At 40.9% G+C, this 25,424-nt stretch overlaps 1 protein-coding gene across 6 annotated transcripts in view; it reads right to left on the minus strand.

Moving 5' to 3' along the window:
- The window catches only part of STXBP4 (syntaxin binding protein 4), a 139,192-nt gene that overhangs the window by 29,211 nt on the left and 84,557 nt on the right, over positions 1–25,424 (minus strand). For all 6 annotated transcript variants that reach the window (XM_077834511.1, XM_077834512.1, XM_077834514.1 and 3 more), the window contains one exon: positions 3,095–3,152. In XM_077834511.1, the coding sequence (XP_077690637.1) occupies positions 3,095–3,152 (58 nt within the window). The remainder of the gene's footprint in view (positions 1–3,094; positions 3,153–25,424) is intronic.

Raw genomic sequence — 25,424 nt, forward strand, 5'->3', positions numbered from 1 at the left:
TGGTATCCTAGATCTAGAAGGTATTTTGTGATTCTTTATCTGTGCAATGCAACTGTATATGTATCATACTGGATGCTTTTGCCTTAAGTTTAAAGATATTATCACCTTCCCTTCACTCGCTGAAAATACTGCACTACCTTTTTCTTTTAGTCTTTCTGAAAAAAAAATCATTAAGGAAATCCTTTAATTAAGAAAATCCTCAAGAGCAAATGACAAGAAGAGCTGGATCTTAGTGCTTTGCATTTTCTCGTCTCCCCCCCCCACTCCCCGCCGAGGGGGACTACTTTTAAAACTTTGTAGAGCTTGTCATTGTAATTTATACAGTGCTTTATTGTAACATCTCAATGTCACCTCTCCTCTAATCTTGGGAGGGTTGTCTGAAAATTCACTCAACTGCAGGTGGCAATTTGGCCATACAGATTTTTCCTTACTCTTATTTTTGGTGTCATAATAAGTTTGTTTGCTATTATAACATCTACACTATACTGCACAAGCTGAAGTGATGATGCATTATTGACTAACATAATTAATAGATTTAACTAACCAGTAATCACCCAGAACACATTTTTTTCAATCTCCTCTCATCTTTGGTAACACTAATACGATGGAGAGGACAAGACCCTTGGCCTTTGAGACAATGGTTACACTATATATTAGGGGTGGGCAAACTATGGCCTACAGGCCGCATCCGGCCCGCCAGCCGTTTTAATCTGGCTCTCAAGCTCCCGCGGGGGAGTGGGTCTGGGGCTTGCTACCTGCTCCGGTGCTCCAGCCGGGAAGCAGGGTCAGGGGCCGCTCCACACGGTTCCCAGAAGCAGCGGCATGTTCCTCCCCCAGCTCCTAGGCGTAGGGGCAGCCAGGGGGCTCTGCTCTGCCCCCGCCCCAAGCACCGCCCCTGCAGGTCCCATTGGCCAGGAACCACAGCCAATGGGAGCTGCAGGGGCCGTGCCTGTGGATGGGGCAGCGTGCAGAGTCTCCTGGCCACGCCTCCACGTAAGAGCTGGAGCAGGGACATGCCACTGCTTCTGGGAGCCGCTTGAGGTAAGCGCTGCCCAGATCCTGCACTCCTGAGCCTCCCCCCACACCCCAACCCTCTGCCCCAGCCCTGATCCCCCTCCCGCCCTCCAAACCCCTCAGTCCCAACCCAGAGCACCCTCCTACACCCCAAACTCATCATCCTCAGCCCCACCCCAGAGCCTGCACCCCCATCCGAGCCCTCACCCCCTCCCCACATCCCAACCCCAATTCTGTGAGCATTCATGACCTCCCATACAATTTCTCTTCCCAGATGTGGCCCTTGAGCCAAAAAGTTTGCCCATCCCTGCTATATACAGAGCAGAACGTCATATATGTATTTTTCTTTAAAAAAAAAACCCCAGAAATTGTATCAGATTATTTCTTTTTCTTTGGCTTAAAATACTCCAGGTGTATACAGACAGCAGTTTTTAGTATGGCTAAAATATTTGCATTGACAAGCACTGAAATGCATAAAGAATATGACAAAATATCTTGGTAACCGGCCCAATTTCAATGGCAATGTTCACTGAGTAAGGGTAGGCTAACCTAAAGGCAGTGAAAATTTGACTTGTCAGAACTCAGTGATTTTAAGTTAGTCAGCCTATGATTAATATCTTTAGTGTAAAGTAATAACTTCTCTTTTAAACCAATGGCAGGAAACTTGGGAGTTTCTTGCTTACTTTACAATTATGATGAAATGCCTTCCACTCTGCTCCTTCAATCCATTACAATAGCAGAACAACTTAATTCCAGATACAAAGCTGCCTACAAAGTCCATTTTCAAAACAAGAACATCACTTTCTGACACACAAGGGATGCTTTTAGATGTAGTCTGAAGGTAATCACATGGTAAAGGACATTCTACTGGGACTAGTTACAAAGAGAAACTAACATGTTAGTCCTTTTCCTTGTGCCGTTTTCTGGGTGAAAAGATTGCAGATGGAAGTTGACTGGGTTTAGTCAGTGTCTGTCAACATCCAGGCTCTTTAACACTTGTCTGGGTACAAAGAAAAACTGATTAGTTTTGTACCAAGCTAGCCAGTACTCCTTCACAGCCAGTTCTTGACACAGAAGGTCACTGACACAGTGAGTCAAAGCCTTTACACGCAGAAGAGATTGCAGAAAGAAACTGATGAGCATCCTATTCATTTTCCTTCGCTTTCTGCATGTGCAAAGCATTCTGACTCTATAGAAATGGCGATGGGCGCCAATGTGCATAGATGACAGAGGACAAAATGATAAAGGAAGACAAAAGGAGCAAAAAGGGAGGAAAGAGGGGGAGGGAAAAAAAGAATAGAAACACGAAAGAGGAAGCCATGAAAAGAGATGAAAAAAATGCATTACTGGGAGGTGCTCAGATACTATCTGCACAGAATAGAATAAAATGAGGCACAGACACCAAGCTGTATCCGGAGTTGTCTATCTGGCTGCCCAGGAAAAATTGCAGACAGTACAAAGGATTCTGGGGTTTTGCTTAAGTAATGCATGGGGCACAGGTGCCATATCCCAGATTCAACAAAGGTGCCAGTGCATCTAGAGAGCCCTAAGGTTTGTGTATTACTATGGGAAGAGCTCCTAGGGTCGGAGCCAGAGCTACATCCCCCAAATCACTGAGTACTGTCTGATGTTTCTCCAGCACTGAGGCTCCCAACCAGCTTTAAAGTTGATTTTTTCATTTTAGCATTTGAATGTTCGGGCCTGTGAACTTTTTAGGGGATGGGATTTTCCCATCCCTATTGGCAACATTGAAAGGATCAAACACTGATTAAGACAATATGAGGTTGGGAGTTGGTCACCTGACTCCCAATGAATTTCAGTAGGATTTGGGTACCTAATTCCCTTAGAATTCTTTGAAAAGCCCAGTCTCATTATATAAGTTTGTCCCTAAGAAAATCGATAAATGATGTCACTAACAAGCTGTATATAAAGAGAGATGAAGTTTCTTTTCATGTTACTGATTTAGTGTTCCTCCTAGAAAGTTTAGAGCTTTTTTACCCCCTCTGATTATTTGAATCTCTCCCCATCATCCTCCATATGTGATAGAAACCGCTTATATAGCTTTGGTGCCGGTACTCACTTGATAAAGTACTTGATTCCATCTGCTGTGTAAGCTTCTTCCCATCCATAAGGTAAGCCTAAGGTGAAACAAAGAAATAAAATTACTCTTAAAGCTCAGAAGACACCATGAAAATACAGTTGGTATGGTAATGATTAGAATACTATAGCCTTCAACCAGGGCATACAAATATTACTTTCAAAAGCCTGTTACTTTTTAATAACAAATAACAATAATACTTATGTCCAATTAAGCTTAATGGTTTTAAACTATGTCACAAAAGTATGACCTGTTAGCCAAAACCTTACTCATTATTAGTCTTATTTGCTAGTAAACTGACAGTCTGGTAAAATTTTAGGGTCTGATTCTTAACAGTCTTGAACTTTGTGTTATCAATACCTATACAAAGAAGGTGTAAAAACAACCACTCTGATTTGCTAGTGTTTTACACCTACTTTGCACGGGTGTAAATGACTCCACCAGGCGTGAAGCTGAGCAGAATCAGGCTTTCTCTGGCCTTTACAACCCTGGGTGTAACTCCTTGGAAATTTACTCGCAAACCTTTCTGAGACACTAAGAGCTAGCTTCAGAGAAAACGTATAGATGTTTCCATGCTAAGCACAATTGACAAAGTGCTACATGGGGTTTTCAGATGTGTGACTTCTACTAAAGTCAATGGGATTCACAGACTTAGTGCCATAGCACTTAACACAGTGAAAGAAAACTTCTGAGAAGATGGAGTTGTTTATATATAATAACTAAGCTACCTGCTCTTTTCTCCACAGGTAATTATTAGAAGCACGACTTTCTGAGACAGAACCTTGGCTATACACACTGGGTTTTATTTTGAATGTGACTCTGTGTGAAAGACTGTTGATGATGTGGTGGTATTGGGTGATATGTTTCAGGAAAGCCTTTCAACTTGACTTTTACCTGTGCTATGCTACACTTTTTTTTCCTCTTTGAAAATTCAGTGGAAAAAGGAAAAGTTAAGAAAAAAATGCCATAGCAGTAGATTATGTGGATTAAAGCCAGGATCATGCTCTTAGCAGACGGTGAAAAATGCTGGAGAAAGCAGCAAAAGTCAGTATGCAACGGTGAGCCTGCGTTTGAGCAGTAGTTTGTTATAACCTAGATAAATCAAAATGTAAGGACCTGAGAAACAACCCTTTGGAGACCAGAGGCATACAGACATGCATGTATATTGTTCTGTGTGTGCTTTGATTTGGAAGGCATCTGGAAATCTTAGTGAGCTTGGAGTTACATTGTTTTGTTCAATCCCCACTGTATCTCAAAAAGCAGCTCATCAGAACCATCTGTGAGCTTGCTGGATTGCACACAGCATACAGTCTCTGAGAAATTCTCCATACCAAGGCAGGCCCCAAGAGCACAGGCATTAGAAACCCTTCCCCTAACATATCCAGCCTCCTCTCTCCCATGAGCCCACCCAGGACAGCAACCCAACTGGATCTCTAGCTTTGCCATTCCTTCATTCCAAAGGCTTCCAGTGTTTCTGCTTAGCTATCTGGGATGGGAAGCCTCCCAACCTCTCCGGTTGGAGCTGATCCACTTTGTATAAATAAATTATTCTGTGAGGGGTGGACGGAGAGAAAGACTCTACTGCCTGGTGTTTTGGGCACTCACCTGGGATACGGGAGACGCAGGTTCAAGTCCATGCTCTGAATCAGGCAGATCAGAGGCTTGACCCTGGTCTCCCATACCCCAGGTGAGGGTGCACGTGCTTGCTCTTTTGCGGAAATGTCATGCTGGACCCGAGAAACTTTCCTGACAAAAACAATAAAAGTTTCCATTAAAAGTTCTGGTTTAAACAAATCAGAATTTTCCTACCAAAAAATTGTCAACCAGCTCTAGCCTTTAGTTCTCAGACAGGAACAGAATTCTTTGCACCTGCAGAGGCACTGCTTTCAAAGGGTGTACTGAGACTACAGGTGGAAACGATTTTTTGGACACATCGGAGGCCCAAATGCAACTGACAGAACACAACTGAAAAGCAGCAAGGTGTGCCACTGGCTGGGCAGAAACTACACAGCTGGTGAAGAGAAGTCCTGAGTTGGCATATGCTGAACAACCCCAGGGGCCTCAGTGCTATTTAGGAGAGCTTTAACTAAAGAAACGTTCTCAAGGACATTTTCTAACCAGCTCTAACGAGCAATATCTCTGAGATTTGGCATTGTACATGGCACTACCCATGTCCATTGTATCTACTATAAATCCTCACAATCCACACCTAAAAACAATTTCACATACTATCCTTGGAGAAAAACAAAACCAACCCAATACAGGGCTACTGATGTATGACAGCCTCCAGCACCTGACTCCCACAAAGGGTGTGGGGGGGAGAGAGAAGGATGTATTAAGTTATTAATGTGTTGCCAGTGAATTTACCCTGGCATTCACCTATTGTGAGAGGGAGTAGATTCAGTCCTTCTGTGATCATCTGTATACATTAATCTTCCAAATTTTCTTTGAGAATAGTTTATTACACATATTATAGCTTGCGAGGAGGAATAAGGATGAAATTCCAACCTTTCTATATAGTCCCTTAAAACTGTAGTTATACTATTGTTTTTATATGCAGAATCATTTTCTGAAATCAGACTAAGTTTCTGAGAGACACAATCTTTCTCTGGGACTAGTGTGATCTAGACAAAATCAGAAAAGATGGAGCCCTTGTGATACGACGGGAAAAATCTTGGCCACATTGAAATCAGTGAGTCCAGGATTTCATCCCACATGTACTTCTGCCTTCTGTGACCCTTCATCGTTCCTGCAAGCACGTCACCACATGCCTGCTCGAACATCAGATAAAAAATTTCTGCACAATCACTGATGAAACTTCAGTGACTGATTTACTTTTACACTTTTTAAAGCCCTCTATGTCAACCTCTTCATTTGTCAGTGACAACCTCTCCACTGTCAGTGAAGTATCTGATTAGATACAAGCAGTTGCCTTCATGACAGAATGTTCAGAAATTCTTAGGATCACTGGTCAGCCAAGCATATGAAGCAAATTGAAGAGAAATTGAACTTCACAAATTTGCAGAGCCTCTCCACCCACCTTACTGTCTTAATGCCATTTATAACAATGATATTTTTCATTGCAAAGTCCAAGAACTGGATTTGGTTGATACACTGGGGGTTTGGCCAAGCGGTTTCATTTCACTCTTGTAAATAAAAATTATAAGCAGGTGACTTATTCAAAATTTAAAAGAAACCACAAAGTTTTCACGAAGAAAATTCCTGACAAGGGAGCACTAGAGCATTAATTATTATTTATGACTGCATGTCTCTTGTAAAAGAAGCTTTTGAGACATTTGCTATTGCTATAGCAATCTATTTTAATTTGGCTTCCTGACTTCTACTGCATCAAGTTAAAGCTCCTCTTAATCCAGCACTGCTGGTTTCATTTCCTATTTTTCACCTTTTAGCGCCTTAAACTCCTCTGATTCCTCTGTTGTTACTGCCCCCTTTATCCTTTTTCTCCACTCTTAGGGCTTTGTCTACACTTAAAATGCTACAACAGCTCTGGTGCAGCTGCACTTCAGTGTAGACACTACCCACACTGACGGGAAGGGTTCTCCAATCAGCGTAGGTAATCTACCTCCCTGAGATGTGGTAGCTAGGGTGATGGACGATTTCTTCTGTCGACCTGGTGCTGCCTACATGAGTACTTAGGTCGGCTTAACTACGCCACTCGGGATGTAGATTTTTCATACTCCCAAGGAATGTAATTATGCCAACCCAATTTTCTAGTGTTGACTAGCCCTCAGTTTTGTGCTTCCTTTTCTCATTGCTCCATCATGTAGCAAGGAGCTCCCATGTCTTGTTAGTTGTTTTCTTTGCACCCATTGCCCCTGGATATAACTTTCACCTCCTTCAAACCCACTTGTTCCATGTAATCATTCATAAGCGTATCTACTTATCAGTGCTATCTCCATACCCTCTTGGGTCAGAACTGTTGCCCGATTTATGTCTGTCCGGAAAATCGTTAAGTACTTCCACTTCCGATTGTAAATGGGAGTTGAAGGTGCTCGGTAACACTCAGTAGTGTGTTCTGCAACCTAGATGATCTGGCCTACATAGAATAAACTCACTGAGTCTTACAGTTCTTATGCATTTCCTATTTGCTTTGTAAAGTGCTATATTCATTTGTGGAATTGCATAAATAATACATCTTGGTTGTGGGTGGCTGCAAATTCCCTCTTTCAAAAAAATAAAACTACATACAGCAGTTCAAAGATGAATTTCTTTGCAGCAAACAAAATGCAGAACTGTGCTGATTGTTTGTTACATATATTTGAAGTTTTCAAATATAAGTACAGTAACATAATGGTACCTACAGTTGGAAAAGACCTATTTTATGATTTAGTGAACCCCTCTTTGTAGGAGAATCGTTTCGATAGAGGACATATCAGAAATTAGACCAAGGAGAGATTTAAAATTTTTATTAAAGCTAATGTTAAAAAAATTATGTAAAACATAGGTTGAGAAAAGCTTGTCTGTACATCTGGGTATAGTGCTTAGATTATCCACAAATACAGAGTTTGTTTTTAAAAGACATAGAGTACATAAAGAGCAATAACCCAAATTTAGGTGAATAAAATTAACAATACGGTTTAGATATTAGAATTCAAATATTCGGGTACATCACTCATGAAGAGACGTACAGAGAGTTGGTTGTGGAAAGCAAAATAATCAATGAGTGGAGATTGTCCCTCAGTAATTGTAATTGAGGATTAGGAATGTTGTTCTGAGCTACATAGTCAAACACACCCGTGAAGTACGAGAACAGTCTCTCGGATGGGATTGCACAGTAAGATGAGAGCCCACCGAGGATCTCTCTCGTAGCCTTAGGGCAGTTTGACCGGTAGAGCGTCTGGATCCTAAAAGCTGCTGCTGCGTTGTAGCGGCGACTGATGTTCCTTCTCCTGGATTCTCTCCTGTGGTGGTGGTGGTGATGTCTCCATGCAGGAGTTCTGTGAGCATTCTCCTGAGTTCCCTTCCTCCCAGATACGATTTCTGCAGACAGGTCTTTAGTGCATCTGTCTACAAGGAGGTCAAAGTCATCGAAGAAGGCTGTCCTCGCCAACTCCTCTATCCAAGTGGCTTGCCATGGTGTGGTGGCCCTCACCGTGGACAGCTGCTCCTTTGGTTGCTCAAGCACCACACTGATGATCACTTTAGATAAGCTATTACCAGCAGGACAGTGGGGTGGGAGGAGGTATTGTTTCATATTCTCTGTGTATATATAAAGTCTGCTGCAGTTTCCACGGTATGCATCCGATGAAGTGAGCTGTAGCTCACGAAAGCTCATGCTCAAATAAATTGGTTAGTCTCTAAGGTGCCACAAGTACTCCTTTTCTTCATGGGGAAATAGTTTTACTTTGTGTAATGACACATTCACTCCCAGTCTTTATTCAAGCCCAAGTTAATTGTATCCAGTTTGCAAATTAATTCCAATTCAACAGTCCCTCACTGGAGTCTGTTTCTGAAGTTTTTTTATTGAAGAATTGCCACTTTTAGGTCTGTAATCGAGTGACCAAAGAGATTGAAGTGTTTTCCAACTGGTTTTTGAATGTTATAATTCTTGACATCTGATTTGTGTCCATTTATTCTTTTACATAGAGACTGTTCACTTTGGCCAATGTACATGACAGAGGGGCATTGCTGGCACATATCACATTGGTAGATATGCAGGTGAACGAGCCTCTGATAGTGTGGCTGATGTGATTAGGCCCTATGATGGTGTCCCCGAATAGATATGTGGACACAGTTGGCAACGGGCTTTGTTGCAAGGATAGGTTCCTGGGTTAGTGTTTTTGTTGTGTGGTTGCTGGTGAGTATTTGCTTCAGGTTGGGGGGCTTTCTGTAAGCAAGGACTTGCCTGTCTCCCAAGATCTGTGAGAGGGATGAGTTGTCCTTCAAGATAAGTTGTAAATCCTTGATGATGCGTTGGAGACGTTTTAGTTGGGGGCTGAAGGTGATGGCTAGTGGCGTTCTGTTATTTTCTTTGTTGGGCCTACCCTGTAGTAGGTAACTTCTGGGTACCCTTCTGGCTCGGTCAATCTGTTTCTTCAATTCAGCAGGTGGTATTGTAGTTGTAAGAATGCTTGATAGAGATCTTGTAGGTGTTTGTCTCTCCCCTCAGAGGTGCCACAAGACACACCTGTGTTTCTATCTTGTTTGACTATAATATTTTTCAGAAGTAAACACAAATAGTATGAGTTAGGCCTGTGTTACCCTCTCTTTCTTTTCTGCTGGTTGACATTTCAAATAATGATTTTCAAAATCATGAAGAGATTTGAAACATAGAATTAAATTCAACAGAATTGGGGTAATAGATTTGCTACGGTACATGGTACAATTTTTGTTCCTTTCTTGTCTTTTCATAAAAGAGGTTTTGAATGGAGCTCATCTCAACATCCACCAATGCATGTGATATATCCATGCATGCTATTATCAGCTGTTATACCTTCTCAACATGAAATATGCATCCAAAATTCATTTGTCAACAAGATTAAAATCTTTGGATCAGAATCTCAGTCCCTGCTCATTCTTCCTTTATGCCATTCTTGCAGGGAGGAAGAGCTGGGTATTTCATTTGATGGCTCTATGCAACCTGGTTCTGGACCCTGATAACTAATGAGTTATGCAGCCAGAGTGAAATGTGCTCTGGTGACTCAGGGCTGGCAGAACAGACCCCAAAGGGCCAAGTAGAGGTCAAGCATACCTGGGGAACTGGCCATTTATTTTTTGATGCTCTCAGCCATACATATTGTATTGTCTATTGATAATCCCTGAACTGACTGTAAAATGTAGGTAGAAAGAAGTAGCTTTCAGAAATGAATGTGTTTGTGTGCCACTCCATTCTTTAGGCTCTCTCAAGGGCTCGCCCCAGAAAGTATGTATTTTCATCTTACGAATAATGCTCCGCTAAGAGGACATTCCATTCCTATCTTCCACATATCAAATTCCATTCTAAGGCCTGGATCTTCTCTTATGTTGTTGATTTAGTAAAACAGAGATGGAATCAGGAAAATAAAATCAACAGAAGCTTTTGTTAACTTACATTATGGCTGGCTTTTCTGATTGCTTTTCTCCCCACATATTTCGGATCCTAGAAACAGTGCTTCAGGCAAAATATTTTTTCCTTACTTCTAATGGTCAGGGCTCATGAACATGTCTCACATAGCTTGCCATTTCATTTTTCCCATTTCTAATTACAAGTGTTGTTAAGATCTAGAATAGGCTTCCAAAGTAGGTTGTGAAATCCCCAGCACTGAAGGTTTTTAAGAATAGGTTGGACCTGTCAGGGATGCTTTAGGTTTACTTGGTCCTGCCTCCTTGTAGCCTGACATTTCTATGATTAATGAGAAGATATTAATTTGATCCAACTGTGTTAAAGAACAATCTCATTCGTGTCCTATCAGCCAGTTAGACAAATATTGCACAGTTGATAAAGACTGGTATCAAAAAGATACAAAACCTATGAACTCAATGAAAAAAAACTTTTTTGGGTGGTGCAGGGTGAGGGGAGAGATCTGGATATGTCAGACCATCTGTCAGTGATAAATTTTAGTCTTTTATTACCATTTGTAAATTATGAATGTTACATCTAACATTCTCCAATTCACCTTACTCTAATACTGGCCTGTGAATAGCTTGCTGAAGTTAAGTACTCAAAAACAGCAAATTTAAATATATTAATAGAAACTTCTCAACCAGCTGATTTATCGAGTGACATATTAATAATTTGAATGGTACATGTGGTTACTCTAGTCATCAGACATTACAGCAGCCCTTTGTTCTCCTAACTTACAAAATGAAGAAATCCACATTTAGAATGAACTCTTGACTACATTAGTCTGTGCACTAAAGTTCTTCAGTAGTTAGTGGGAGTTGCACGCATCTACCCAAGGACTGAATTTGGCCCTCTGAATCTCAAAGATTGGTAAAGACGTTGCCTCATAAAATACTGGTTTATTTTTAGAGAAATGTAGAACTTTCAGTGATAACTCCAATGTTCTGAACAACACCCCTGGGAAAACTACTGGAAGAGAATATACAATTCTATTAGTGATAAAATATTGATATGATAATTTCAGATAAAAGCTTTTCATACTGTAAGATCACAGACAATCTTCATTGCTCTGAACGGTTATTAAAATCAGAAGGGAAAAGCTCAGCCAAGATTCGTTTTTATTCAAAAAAAGAAAAGGAGTACTTGTGGCACCTTACAGACTAACCAGTTTATTTGAGCATAAGCTTTCGTGAGCTACAGCTTACTTCATCGGATTTAATTTAATTTGATCCAACTGTGTTAATAAACAAATAAATTGGTTAGTCTCTAAGGTGCCACAAGTACTCTTTTTCTTTTTGTGAATACAGACTAACTTGCAGTGCCTGTGGTGAAGCTGTGCTATGTCGACGGGAGAGCGCTTTCCCATCGACATAATTACTCCACCTCAACGGGAGGCAGAAGCTGTGTCAGCAGGAGAGCGTCTCCCACACTCATACCGCGGTGTAGAAACTGTTTTAAGTAAATGTAACTTAAGTCACTCAGGGGAGGGGGGGGGGGGTTTCCACACCCCTGAGCGATGTATGTTACATCGACTTAAGCAGTAGTGTAGACAAGCCCTGAGTCTTTAGTGGGAAAAAAATCCAATATTAACATGCTATAATAGGAAGGTAAAGTACATTATGGAAGCATTTTTAGATTGCCATCAATACTTATCACATTTAGCTTGCATTGTCTTTTAAAGTACTAGGTATTTATGAAACAGTTGCCAGTTTCAACAAGCAGTTCTGGGAAGGATGGGCCTAAGAGCTAAGTAATATTTCCATCAACGCTGTGGATAGCTGTTCAATAAAATATAAGCTGCCCGATAGATGCAGAATACTTAAAGCAGAGAGAAACGTAAAACCAGAGATTCTCAGCTTATTCTGAACAAACGGAGTTTTGCTGGGTCAATTTGGCAATTAATATTTCCTTCTGGAACTGCATTTAAGAAACTGATTATTTGCGATTTCTTTCTTGTGGTTTTAATTTACCTTGCTTCGTACTGAAGTGCTGCTGGCTTCCCAGTGAAGGTATGATAATAAAGTGAGCAGCACTTTTTTATACCTTTTCTAAAGTTTTTTTCTGACTTTAGAAAAGGTCTGGAGCTAAAAGTGGAAATAACCTGGAACATCAGATTTCGGCAGAACATAGAAACCTGCCTCCTTCACAGGGACAGCTGCAAAGACCACATCATATCAGTGCTCCTCACCCTTCACAGGCTTGCATCTTCCTTAGGCTGCCAATTCCAGGCCCTCAACAGCTGCACCAGGAACAGCCTCTCACTGAGACAACTGTGGTTCTCTGGGACCATGTAGCTAGCAGTGCCCTATTCTGAACTCTTGAGAACAGCTATAAGGCGCACTCTATACTGGGAGATTTCTTCAAATGTATGTGCTATTTTGGTCTGAATTAAAGAATTTTGGGGCCCTGTGCACTATGGCAGTTGACGGCTCCCACATCTTCCCTGCCCATGGAGGGGAGTGGGAGGCCCTAGGGGTATGTGCTGTACAGTAAACCTACCTCGCACTTACCCTGCAGCATTTCCTGCCCTGCAGATTGGCCTGGCTCCCTGCTCTGCCCCTTTGGCTCTCGCCACAGTGTGCAGATGGGGCCCTCCCCCTTCTTTGCCCCAAGTTGGGTGGGTGGGTGTGTGTGTGTGTGTGTGGCGGTGGTGTTTGTTTTTTCCCCTGAAAAGGGGGCCCTGTAAAAATGCACCAAGTGCACATTGGTTAATCAGGGACTGGTGCTTTTTTTTTGATTGGCTCCCGGCAAGCAGGGGCAAGGGGGGGAAGAGAGTCAGGGGTGCATAGTGGGCCCACCACAGTCCCAGACTGCACGCCGGGGGGATCTAGTCACATAGAGAGTGTTGGGGTTCTTAGGAATTGGCTTGTTTTGGCCTTGTTTTGAAATGGGATTAGCCTGATTTTTGGTTTATTGTGAAAGTCGGGGTGCTTATTTACCACGTGAAAGTTGGCAATTGTGATATTCATATACGGACATTTAAAATGTGGTTTCTGAGAGTACTTCCATGGCTGAATTTGACATTTTCTTTTGGTTAAAGCTTGTCAAAATGGAGGAGGAGGGGGGGAGTTGGAAGGCAGGGAACACATTCTGTATTGTAGAGTAGCAGGAAAATGAAGTGAAATCTGAATAATCCATAACTGAAGAAACCTAAACATGTATTCCATACACACTAATTCTTAATCTGAGCTCCTAAACTATAAGTCTCATTTTCCCCTTCTCTCTTGTTCCCTTGATTGCTGTCTCTATCTTGGAATTCAGTAGTCTCCTTTCCTTCGTGGATCCACTTCTCTTGTCACATTCTATTGTGCTATCCACCCACTTCCATCACTGTCAGCACACAGCCTCACTGACGCATGTGACTGTTAAATATAATTTTAATTAAAAAGCATTTATTGGCAACTAATCAAAATGACGGGGTCCAAAATTAGAATTGAGCAGAAACTGACTGAGATTTTAAAAGTAATAGCATTAAATGATATGCCTTGCTCTCTAAGTAAAACCTTCCTTTCATGCCTGGAGTGATATTAAATTCAGTGCCTAGGGCTGGAGTGAACCACCTACACTGAAAAGATACAGGCCCACACTGGAGTTCATTTCATGCCCAGCACACACCTTAATGGATAATATCAGTTATTGTTGTTTTTCTTTGATACAAGAATGCATATTTTTTAAAAAATGCACAAACACAAAATATCCCTGGCGGCTATTAAAAAGGTTCCTGTAGCTGCATCTAAAGGGTCAAGGGTTTGATTTACACACATGCTTTTTCTAATAGTGTATTTTTAAAATTATGTCAAAGATGCCTAGAGTCCAAGAGACAAGGTTTTCTTTTCTTTTTGCTTATAAATCTAAATAAAAATAAAAACACAGCGTCTGCATTACGATTTCATTCCAGACACAAATGTCTCAGCATAGTTACCTCCCAATTTAATTAAAAGGGTCAAATTAAATACTAATAGCAGTCAGGGATCTGAGAAAAAATCTCATTAATGTTCACTTATGTATGTTTTACACTGTTGTATAAAATTCAGCACTGTGCAAAGAGTTAGCACAGCATCTATGACCCATTTAAATTCCATGTAAGGCCTCCTTCTTGTGCCTAAGACATTGACACTTTCTTCCTCCAAATCCCTCTTTAAAACATACTACTTTTAAAGATTTCCTATTTTTCTCTCCTCACCCAGCTTTCTTTATCTGCTTTGCCTCTGAACTATCATACATGCGCATCATATAGGTCTGAGTGACAGTCCTTAGTGTCTCACTCTTACCTACTGAAAAAAGGTGAAAAAAGTCACATATGAAGAAAATGGCAGAAGGAACATACAATCCTTTTTATCCAAAATGAGCACTGATTGTCTTAGACAGAGAGCTACTTTCTTGCTTCTTCAGGCTATGGCTAAACCACATTGGCAAGACATTCCTGGAAGAATGTACTTGCTCTTAAGGCAGTGCCTTGGACTAATGAAATCTGCGTTCAATTCCTGCCTCTGCTATAGACTTCCTATGTGACTGGACAATTCATAGTTTCTGTGCCTCAGCTCCCTCTCTACAAAATGCAGATAATATTTCCTTTCTCTTACCCTCGGTATGTCTTGTTTTTTAGACTGTACGCTCGTTGGGGCAGGGACTCCTCGACTACGTTCTGCAGAGCACCTAGCACAAAGGGACCCTGATCTCAGCTGGGGCCCTGTAGGCACTAGCACAATATAAGTTAATAATAAGGACAGCGTAGGAAGCTTGCGTTGCTGAGTTTATGGACTGTGAATTTCTGTTTCCATAGCTACCAAGAACAAGCAGAGCTTTCTGGGGAAGTTTCACAAAGTTAGTCAAATTTTGCTACAGCAAGAGCAGAATAAAAACTGAATAAAATCCTCAGGCTTTTAAAAGTCTGTTCTTTAATAAACTCTTCTATCAGAATGTTGAAAAGGCAGCTAACCAATCTGTACTAATCTTATTAGCTCATCTGCATTTTAAGGTATAACAACTTCATGTACATGCAGTTCATTATAAAATGTTTTGATTAAAAAGTCAGTACAGACAATGCCTGCTCAGTAGCTGATTCATCTTTCATATTAAAGGGAGATGAATGGAGAGGGAATAAATGGGTTTCTAGAGGTGACAATACAGAGATTTGAAATCTAGGTCACAATAAAGAACACTCCCATTACACACGGGATTTAAATACTGAATTTTCTTTTCCTTGCTGTGAAACAAGACGAAAAACAAACAAACATGTTTAAACATCAATTAATAAGTGTATAATTAATTTAAATTAAGCAACTCCTTGATTAGCTTAATATAAAATGATTCTGTTTATCTATATCCTTGACCATTTATCCAGTTTCGCTATTTTGTGCATCTCTAACAGAATTTATTTTCTGAATCTCATAGGTCAAATCAAATGTATGGGCCCTGATGCCCAGCTCCTGTGAGAATACCCCTGGGAACAATCTGGTACAAAAAGAAAGGGGGGAAAAAAACATATGAGGCTCTCCAAAATCATTCAGCTGAGAGGCTGTTATTGCTTTCCCCCTCAACTCCCAAACACACACACACGGAGCCCTAGTTCAGACCCAAAAATCAATAGTAGCTCAGGAAAGTCTTAAGAGTACTAGAACCATTCAGAGGTGAGGGCTCACACATATGCAGTAATTCTTGTCCTGCCCCAATCCTGGCAGTGCCACTTAACCTGACTCAGCTGCTTCCAGCATAAAGGGGTAGCTGTGCAGAAAGACAATACAGACCATACCTGGTTTCATGTCCTGATGTGTCCTCTCCAGACTACCCCTTCCAAATCTGGCTTCCTCTCCCCTGTCTCAGGTCTATTCAGTTCCATCTCCCTCACTGAGTATGGACCATACCACCACAAGGTCCAAGAAGAGGGAAGATGATGTCACAAAGGTGGATGACTCCCACTCCCATTTCATAAAGATTAAAACAGATTCAAACAAAGACAGTTCACTTGGGTGATCTGGACTATGATGTGTTCTGTGTTCTGTAGTATTTGTGAGTCAAATAGCCTACCCTTTCTATAGGAAGGAGATGGGAGAGAAGAATCCCAACCTCCATGGAAGAATTTGAAGGAAACTCTAGGAGGGGAACAGTTTCCCTTCCTCCTTCTCCCATGGAGTCCTCTTGGGGGAAGGTACAATCTGGCTCTGGCTGAACCCCAATTACCTTATGAGACCTGCTGGGATCAAAGCTTGAAGTTGATATGGTGGCAGGGTTATTACTTGAGCTTTGTTTTTGTTAACTTTCATATGGATGTACTGAATTTACCTAGAAGTTTCTACTGTTTCCAATTTCCAAAGCACATATGAGCCTTACATTGATAGAAGCAATTAATTAGAATCTCCCTGTATGCCAAACAACCCCATGTCCTTCCATTCCTAATTCCCTATTTTAAAATCCGTCAAAATCCTGGCCAAAAAGAAAAGGTTTTACGCTGCGCCCTGAAGCTCACCAAACAAGTACCCTGGAAAAAAAGAACAAAAAGCTCAGTGGAAGTTTTTTTTGCCACCTACCACCCCTCTGAACAGCACTGGATCCAATACTCATCCCGGTAAAAAACAGGCACAACCCCCTCTGGTTTCATTGGCCTTGCTTATTCTAAGGTTGGATTAAGCAATTGCATCCACTGCTTTGAAAACACAGGGGCACTGTGGAAAATAAGTTTTCTTGGCACATTCAGCTGCTTTTTGAACCATGATGATGCTACAGTTGTTCTAATTTGTTGTTTAAGAAGAAGTTACTCACCTTGTGCAGTAACGATAGTTCTTCGAGATGTGTCCCCCATGGGTGCTCCACAACCCACCCTCCTCCCCTCTATTTCAGAGGTCTCCATAAGGGGCTTTGCAGTAAAGAAGGAACTGGAGGGGGGGAGGAAGGGTTTGCCTGCGCCATGCTAGATAGCCTCGAGGCGGATCATGAGGGAGGGAAAGCGCATGTGTGGGCTGAACTGACACTGCTATCTAAAATTTTCAGTTAGAGGCGCAGGGACACCTACAGTGGAGCTTCACAACCCACCTTGTTACCACAGGTGGAGCTGCATTGATGGTACCAAAACAGTGCAACAATTACTAAAATCTGCCTGACTAGACAACACCATAGAGACACCAGATCAGGTTTTATCCTGTGATGTGTGATGAGCATCACAGCATAGCTTCAACAATCTATCACTGTGTTTGTACTGAACATCCACCACTTACCTAGCATCTGGCCCAATTCTCAAGATGTGTGTCAGTATTAACCCAACAAGCACTTAACTTCCCATAAATATTTAACTGAAGTCTTGGTTCAACAATCAGATATGGAAAAACAAGCAGAGTTTCTATGCTATCTCCTTATAAAGATACAGATAATATCATAAAATCATAGAATATTAGGGTTGGAAGAGACCTCAGGAGATTATCTAGTCCAATACCCTGCTCAAAGCAGGACCAATACCAACTAAATCATCCCAGCCAGGGCTTTGTCAAGCCGGGCCTTAAAAACCTCTAAGGATGGAGATTCCAACACCTCCCTAGGTAACCCATTCCAGTGCTTCACTACCCTCCTAGTGAAATAGTATTTCCTAACATCCAACCTAGACCTCCCCCACTGCAACTTGAGACCATTACTCCTTGTTCTGTCATCTGCCATCACTGAGAACAGCCGAGCTCCATCCTCTTTGGAACTCCCCCTTCAGGTAATTGAAAACTGCTATCAAATCCCCCCTCACTCTTCCCTTCTGCAGACTAAATAACCCAGTTCCCTCAGCCTCTCCTTGTAAGTCACAATATGCTTGGATTTATCCTGAAGACCAAGGAAACTCTTGTTTTTATCTCTAATGTTATGGTGGTTCGACTTGTAATTTTGAGTTATTTATTTTTTCTATAAATAAAAAAGTAGAGGCTGTTGCCCTCTGGTTTTGTTGTTGTGACCTGGTGTCCAGTGTACCTAATGAACTACTAACAAGGTATCAATTATGTATGCAAATTAGTAGCAAGACACAAAATTTAAGTATGTTCGCTCAAAATATAAAATTATTATTTTATTAACTGTCTTTACTCAGTGAACCCTGGTTATATTATGTATAAAAAATAAACAATTCTAAAATGTGATTAAAAGGCTTAATTTAGTCCATATTTTATAAGTTTACAAAAGAGAGACAAATTATGCACTCAAACACTGGTGGAAACCTGAAGTAACTTGATTTCAATGAAGTTATTCCAGATTTCCAGTGGAATAACTGCAATCAGAATTTGACCTGAATTATTAAAGATGATTCATTTAAAAATTTATTTTAAAATGTAATTATTCTGTCCTTTCTAAATGAAAGAGATTGTAGATCTTTAAGGCGACATCTCTCTGGAAAAATCATTATGGCTAATCCAATTAAAAATCACAGGAGCTACACTGATTTACACCAGCTGAGGATCTGGCCTTGAATTTTCAGCTTCCAGCTAGGATTACACAATCATTCTGAAAGGATAGACTGTTCTTCATCACAATTTTACTGTTTGTAGATTGTTTTCTATTATGCTGTACAGTGCCCTAGAGTGGAGGAGGTGGTTTTATAAATAACATTATTCTTTTCAGTTTAAGGCAGCAATTCAACAATGCCTAGATTTCATGGACATAAGGAGCCTGATTCTCCTCTCACACCCATTTTATACCAGTGCAGCTCAAATGAAGTAAATAGAGTTATTCTTGATTTACACCAGTGTAAGTGTGTGAGGAGAATCAAACCCAAGGTTTGAATTTAACTCCTAATGAGCATTATTTTGCTATGTCAACTAGCTTTAATCATTAACTCCTGCCACTGTCACAGCAGTACAGAAGTGTGGATCCATTGCTGATTCAGACAAAAATGACCTAAGTACTACTGCTTACTTAAATCAATTCTTGAACAATATACAATTATATACAAATGAATATTTTACTTGATTTTCTATGAAGCACTGCTCTCACAGTAATCATAGGTCTATAGGGAAGTAGAGTGTAACCAGTGATGTGACAAAAGATGTGGCACAAAATGAGATTAGTGAAGTAGACTATAACAGAATTTAGCATTTTATGGGGAATTAGGTTATACCCTGGACTTCAGAATCTGATTCTAAATTTTGATCTTCCAAATTGCATTTTAACATGCTCCACTCGTTCTGAAAAAAAAATATCTAACAGGAAAAAAGCTCATTTTGTAGTTTATACACTCATGATCCATAAATGACACAGTAGTTTGTAGATTTTTGCTGCTTTCGATTGAGATATTTTTAAAAGGCAGCTATACCAATTGACAGGTGTTGCACTACGTAATGTAATGGGTCTTTTCCATATTTGATTTCAATGATCGACTCAGTTGTTCATGGACTTACCAGGCCAATGAATACACAAAACTATAATTGTAGCTATCATCATGTTGCTCCTTCCTGAGTCATTTTTACACTAGGAAAAAGGTGCATTTTTAACACATTAGCTAATAAATAGTAAAAAAAAAATATACATTTTTCCTAATGAACACATGGTCCCAGAGGGTTCACCTTGGAAGAAATGATACTTTCCTTCTGACAGTGAAAAGATAAGACAGCTGGATGTATTGCTGGATATTTTGCTAGCTCAAAAGAATGTGGTCTCACATTTCAAACCAGACCTCTTTTTTGTGTGCATAATTAGAAGCACCTGGGGCACATGGTCATTTTGGGAGGATTTATGAAAGGGGATACACTATATCCTAGTAAAGAGAAGAGGACAGAAGTTGATAAAGTACAGGTAGAAACTGAAGAGAAGCAGTCCAGTGATAGAGTCCCATTCAGTTACATAAATAAAGGCAGACAACTCAATACTGTCAAATTTCTAAGTGCTTGTATACAAATGCAAGGGGTCTAAATACTAAGACTGGCGAACTTGAGTGCCGGGTATTAAATGAGGATATTGCTATAAAAGGCATCACAGAAACTTGGTGGAAGGATGACAGTTAAGGCTGTGAGTTTGTCATGGCGGTCATGGATTTCGTGACTTTCTGGGACCTCCAGGACTTCTGCACTGGCCGGTGCGACTGGTTTGGGGGCTGCCTGAGCAGCTGGGGCACCCCTGGGCCAGCTGCACTGGCCGCTGCTGAGGTAATCTCAGGCCACCGTGCCCCCATCCCACAGCAGCAGCAGGAGTTTGGGTGTGGGGAGAGGGTTCAGGGCAGGGGGTTGAGGCATAAGAGGGGGTGAGGGAACTGGGTGGTGGTGCATGCCTTGGGGGGCTCCCCGGAAGCGGCAACATCCCCCTCCCTCAGCTTCTAGCAGGCACCTCTGTGTGCTGCCTCTGCCTGCAGGCACCGTCCCGCAGCTCCCACTGGCCGTGGTTCCCAGCCAATGGGAGCTGCGGAGCTGGTGCTCGGGGCGGAGGCAGCACGTGGAACTAGTTAGGGAGCCTGCCATCCCTCCCTTCCGGACCGTGCGCCGCCCCCCCTCCAGCACCCGCGACCGCCCCAGGCTGCTCCCCCCCACGAGCACCCCTGGTTCCCCCAGGCTGCCCACCACCCAAGACTTAGTCAGCGGTATATAGTACAAGTCATGGACAGGTCACGGGGCTATGAATTTTTGTTTACTACCCGTGACCTGTCCATGACTTTTACTAAAAATACCTATAACTAAAATGTAGCCTTAATGATAATCAATGGAACATGGTAATACCAGGGCACAAAATATAAAGGAATGACAGAGTAGGTCATGCTGGTGGGGAAGTAGCAATATATGTGAAAGAAAGCATAGTCAAAAATGGTAAATATCTTAAATGAATCAGTTAGTACCATATAACCTGTATGGATAGAAAGTCCATGCTTGAATGCTAAGAGTATAGCAATAGGAATATACTGTTGACCACCTGGCCAGGATGGTGACAACAACTGTGAAATACTCACGATGAGAGAGGCTACAAAAACAGAAAATCCCAAAATAATAAGGGATTTCAACTATGTCCATATTGACTGGGAACCTCAGGCTAGGATGCAGAGATAAAATTTCTAGACACCATTAATGACTGTTTCTTGGAGTAGATAGTCCTCGAACCCACAAAGGGAGAGGCAATTCCTGATTTAGTCCTAAGTAAAATACCAAAGAAACCCACCACTGTAACATTTAAACTTCAAAAATGGGAACTTACAACAATGAGGAGGCTAGTTAAACTGAAACTGAAAGGAACAGTCACGACTGAAATGCCTGCAAGCTGCATGCAAACTTTTAAAAAACACCATACTAGAGGCGCAAAGTATATATCTACTCGAAACAAACAAACAAAAAAACCAAAACAAACGGTAAGAGGACCAAAACAAATGCCACCATGGCTAAACCATGCAGTAAACGTGGCAGTTAGAGACAAAAAGATATCTTAAAAATTGGAAGTCAAATTCTACTGAGGAAAATAGAAAGGAACATATACTCTGGCAAGTCAAGTGTAAAAGTATAATGAGGAAAGAGAAAAAAGAATCTGAAGAGCAACTAGCAAAAGATACAACAGCAGTTGTTTTTGTAAAGTACATTAGCAGTAGGAAGCCTGCCCAACAATCAGTGAGGTCACTGGTGATTGAGGTACTAAAGGAGCTCTCTAGGAAGACAAGGCCATTGCGGAGAAGCTAAATGAATTCTTTGCATCAGTCCTTACTGGAGAGGAGGTGAGGAGCTTCCCAAAATTGAGCCATTCTTTTTAGGTGACAAATGTGAGGAACTGTCTCAGATTGAGGTACCAGGAGAGAAGATTTGGGAACAAATTGATAAGTTAAACAGTAATAAGTCACCAGGACCAGGTGGTATTCACCCAAGAGTTCTGAAAGAACTCAAATATGAAATTGTAGAATTGCTAACCCTGGTATGTTTCAGAGTAGCAGCTGTGTTCGTCTGTATCCACAAAAAGAACAGGAGTACTTGTGGCACCTTTGAGACTAACAAATTTATTAGAGCATAAGCTTTCGTGGGCTACAGCCCACTTCATCAGATGCATAGAATGGAACATACAGTAAATATATATATACACATACAGAGAAGGTGGAAGTTGCCATACAAACTGTAAGAGGCTAATTAATTAAGATGAACCCTGGTATGTAACCTATCGCTTAAATCAGCCTCTGTACCAAATGACTACAGATTGCTAATGTAATGCTGATTTTCAAAAGAGACTTCAGATGTGATCATGGCAATTACAGGCCAGTAAGCTTAACTTCAGTACCAGGGAAATTGGTTGAAACTATAGTATAGAACAGTATTATCAGACACAGATGAATGTGATATGTTGGGGAAGAGTTAACACAGCTTTTGTAAAGGAAAATCATGCCTCACCAATTTATTAGAATTCTTTGAGGGGGTCGAACAAACATGTGGACAAGAGCGATCCAGTGAATATAGTGTATTTAAGATGTTCAAAAAGTCTTTGACAAGGTCCCCTCACCAATGGCTCCTTAGTAAAGCAGGCCATCATGGAATAAGAGGAAGGATCAGAAACTGATTAAAAGACAGAACACAAAAAGTAGAAATAAATGATTGGTTTTGACAATGGAGAGAGGTAAATAGCAAGGTCTCCTGAGGATCCGTACTGGGACCAATGCTATTCAACATATTCATGAATGATCTGGAGAAAGGGTAAACGGTGAGGTGGAAGAGTTTGCAGATGATAAAAATTATTTAAAATAGTTAAGTCCAAAGCTGACTGAAAAGAGTTACAAAGTTATAAAGCTGGATGACTCGGCAACAAAATGGCAGATGTAATTCAATGTTGATAAATGCAAAGTAATGCACATCAGAAAACATATTCCCAACTACACAAACAAAATGATGGGCTTTAAATTAGTTATCACTCAGGAAAGAGATCTTGGAGTCATTGTGGATTGTTCTCTGAAAACATCTGTTCAATATGCCACAGCAGTCAAAAAAGTGAACAGAATCTTAGGAACCACTTGGAAAGGGATAGATAAATAAGACAGAAAATATAATGACACTATATAAATCCATGCTCACACCTTGAATACTTCTGGTCACCCCATCTCAAAAAAGATATATTAAAATTGGAAAAAGTACAGAGAAAAGCAACAAAAATGATTAGGGTATGGAAGAGCTTGCATATAAGGAGAGGTTAAAAAGACCAGGACTGTTCATCTTGGAAAGGAGACGACTAAGGAGGGATATGATAAAGGTCTATAAAATCATGAATAGTATGGAAAAATTGAATAAGTGTTATTTATACCTTCACACAGCCCAAGAACCAGGGGTCAGACAGTGCAATTAATAGGTAGCATGTTTAAAACAAACATAAGGATGTACTTCATCACATAATGCATAGTCAATCTGGGAACTTGTTGGTAGGGGATGTTGGGAAGGCCAAAAGCATAACTGGGTTAAAAAAAGATTCAGGTAAGTTTATGGAGGATAGGTCCATCAATGACTATTAGCCAAGATGGCCAAGTATGTTCCATAACTTCTGACTGCCAGAAGCTGGGACTGGACAACAGGAGATGGATCACTCAGTAACTGCTCTGTTCTGTTCATTCCCTAGAAGACAGGGGATACTGGGCTAGATGGACCATTGGTCTAACCCAGTATGACTGCTCTTATGTAGGAATCTGCAATGAATTGCATCCACAATTTGGTGCCTGCACTCATCCAGCTTTTGTGGGGGGGGGGCGGGGGGGAGGAGGGGGGGCATTCACTGCAGGTTCAAAACTGTAGGAATAACTCACTTCACCTGCAAGAATAGAGACCTACTTTTAAACCTGAGCTCCTTTTCACTATAAAGAATGTATAGCCTTTTCCACAGGAGCATTTAGCAAAATCAAAATTTCAGTTGACCTCAAACTCCATTAATGTACATTTATTTATGCAGCTAGTAACTACATCGGATATTTTGCCACTTACAAGCTTTCCCTCCAGTTTGTTAGCATTGTAGTCCTTATCAATAATTAACTATTATATTGATTAGAGCCAACATATAAGAGTCTCAGATTTCTTTCATGCAGGCTAAAGGATGTATTTGTGGTTTGTAAGTCATCAGTAAACTTAAGCTGTTGTTCAAGAGTTGGCACAAGCTTCCAGGAGGGAATTAAATTCACAGGTATATTTCCAAGTGAGAAAAGAGGACACCCTCAAGTGAGTGCTGAATGAGAGAGATGGCTGAATGCATTTGTTTCACCTAAGTGTGATTAACCAGTGAAGAACAGTTCTTAGGAAATTAGCAATTGCTGAAACAGTTTTTTCTAACCCATCTGTACAACAAAATCTTTGCCTGTATACCCTGACTGATACTAACTTTGAGAGTAACTGGACTAAAATAGGGGGTCTGAGATTGTTTTTCTATTATGTGAATGGCATAATATTAGTATGTGTCAGCAAGTTTAATAAAGGTTTTGGCAGAGCAGACCCAGACATATAACCGGATGTTGCACAGCCAATGAATGAAAACCCAAAATAGTGGTGTTTTTTCTTATTTGATAAGACTACAATGATTGAACTTATATATTTTTACGCATGAAGTTCCCATGTCAGTAACAACACTGAAACACTTTTAGGAAGCTTTAAGCAGCTTATTATTTTATGGCATATACTTACATCCCAATATTTCCATTATGACTTCCGATCATTTATCCCAACTTAAAGCCTTGTCTCTTGCTCTCCCCTCATCCATGTTTCAGGCAGTTTGTGGTCTCTACAGCCAAGATTCCTTGTTCACCTCTTCCTATTACCTTTAAAATCCTATCATTTCAGAAATCTTTCTTTCTCCCCTCTCTCCCGCCCCAACTATGAGAAACCCTTCCTTACTTGTGCATACCGTCCTGTCTATCCCAGGCTCTGACCCTGCACAGACTTATGCATGTACTTAACTTTAAATCTTTGAAGGACTGGGGCCTTAGATTGTAAACTCATCAGGGCAAGGAATATGCTTGGTCTTAATCTAAGGGCTAATTTGTAGCTGGCCTGGATCAGGTTTTGCAAGATCTCCCTCATCCTACTTGTACTAGGGATTACTAGCACTGAGCCAGTCTAGCATTGACGAGAGACTTTTTAAAGAGGTACTCCCCTGGCCTCCAATTCCTTGCAGAAGTCAGCAGGTGTTGCAGAGCACATGCTCCATCCTGTAAAATGGGATGGAAGCTCACTCTTAAGCATCTGCTTCTTCAGAACCCACAGATGACTGCCAGCTAAACTAGCCTTGCAAGCGTAAAGTGTTATATAAATAGCTTTAATAATTCTATTGTAAGAATAAAAAAATCAAAGGTGCAGTGTTTTCAAGAAA

The sequence above is a fragment of the Eretmochelys imbricata genome, chromosome 14 (genome assembly GCF_965152235.1).
Source record: "Eretmochelys imbricata isolate rEreImb1 chromosome 14, rEreImb1.hap1, whole genome shotgun sequence".
NCBI classification, from domain to species: Eukaryota; Metazoa; Chordata; order Testudines; family Cheloniidae; genus Eretmochelys; species Eretmochelys imbricata.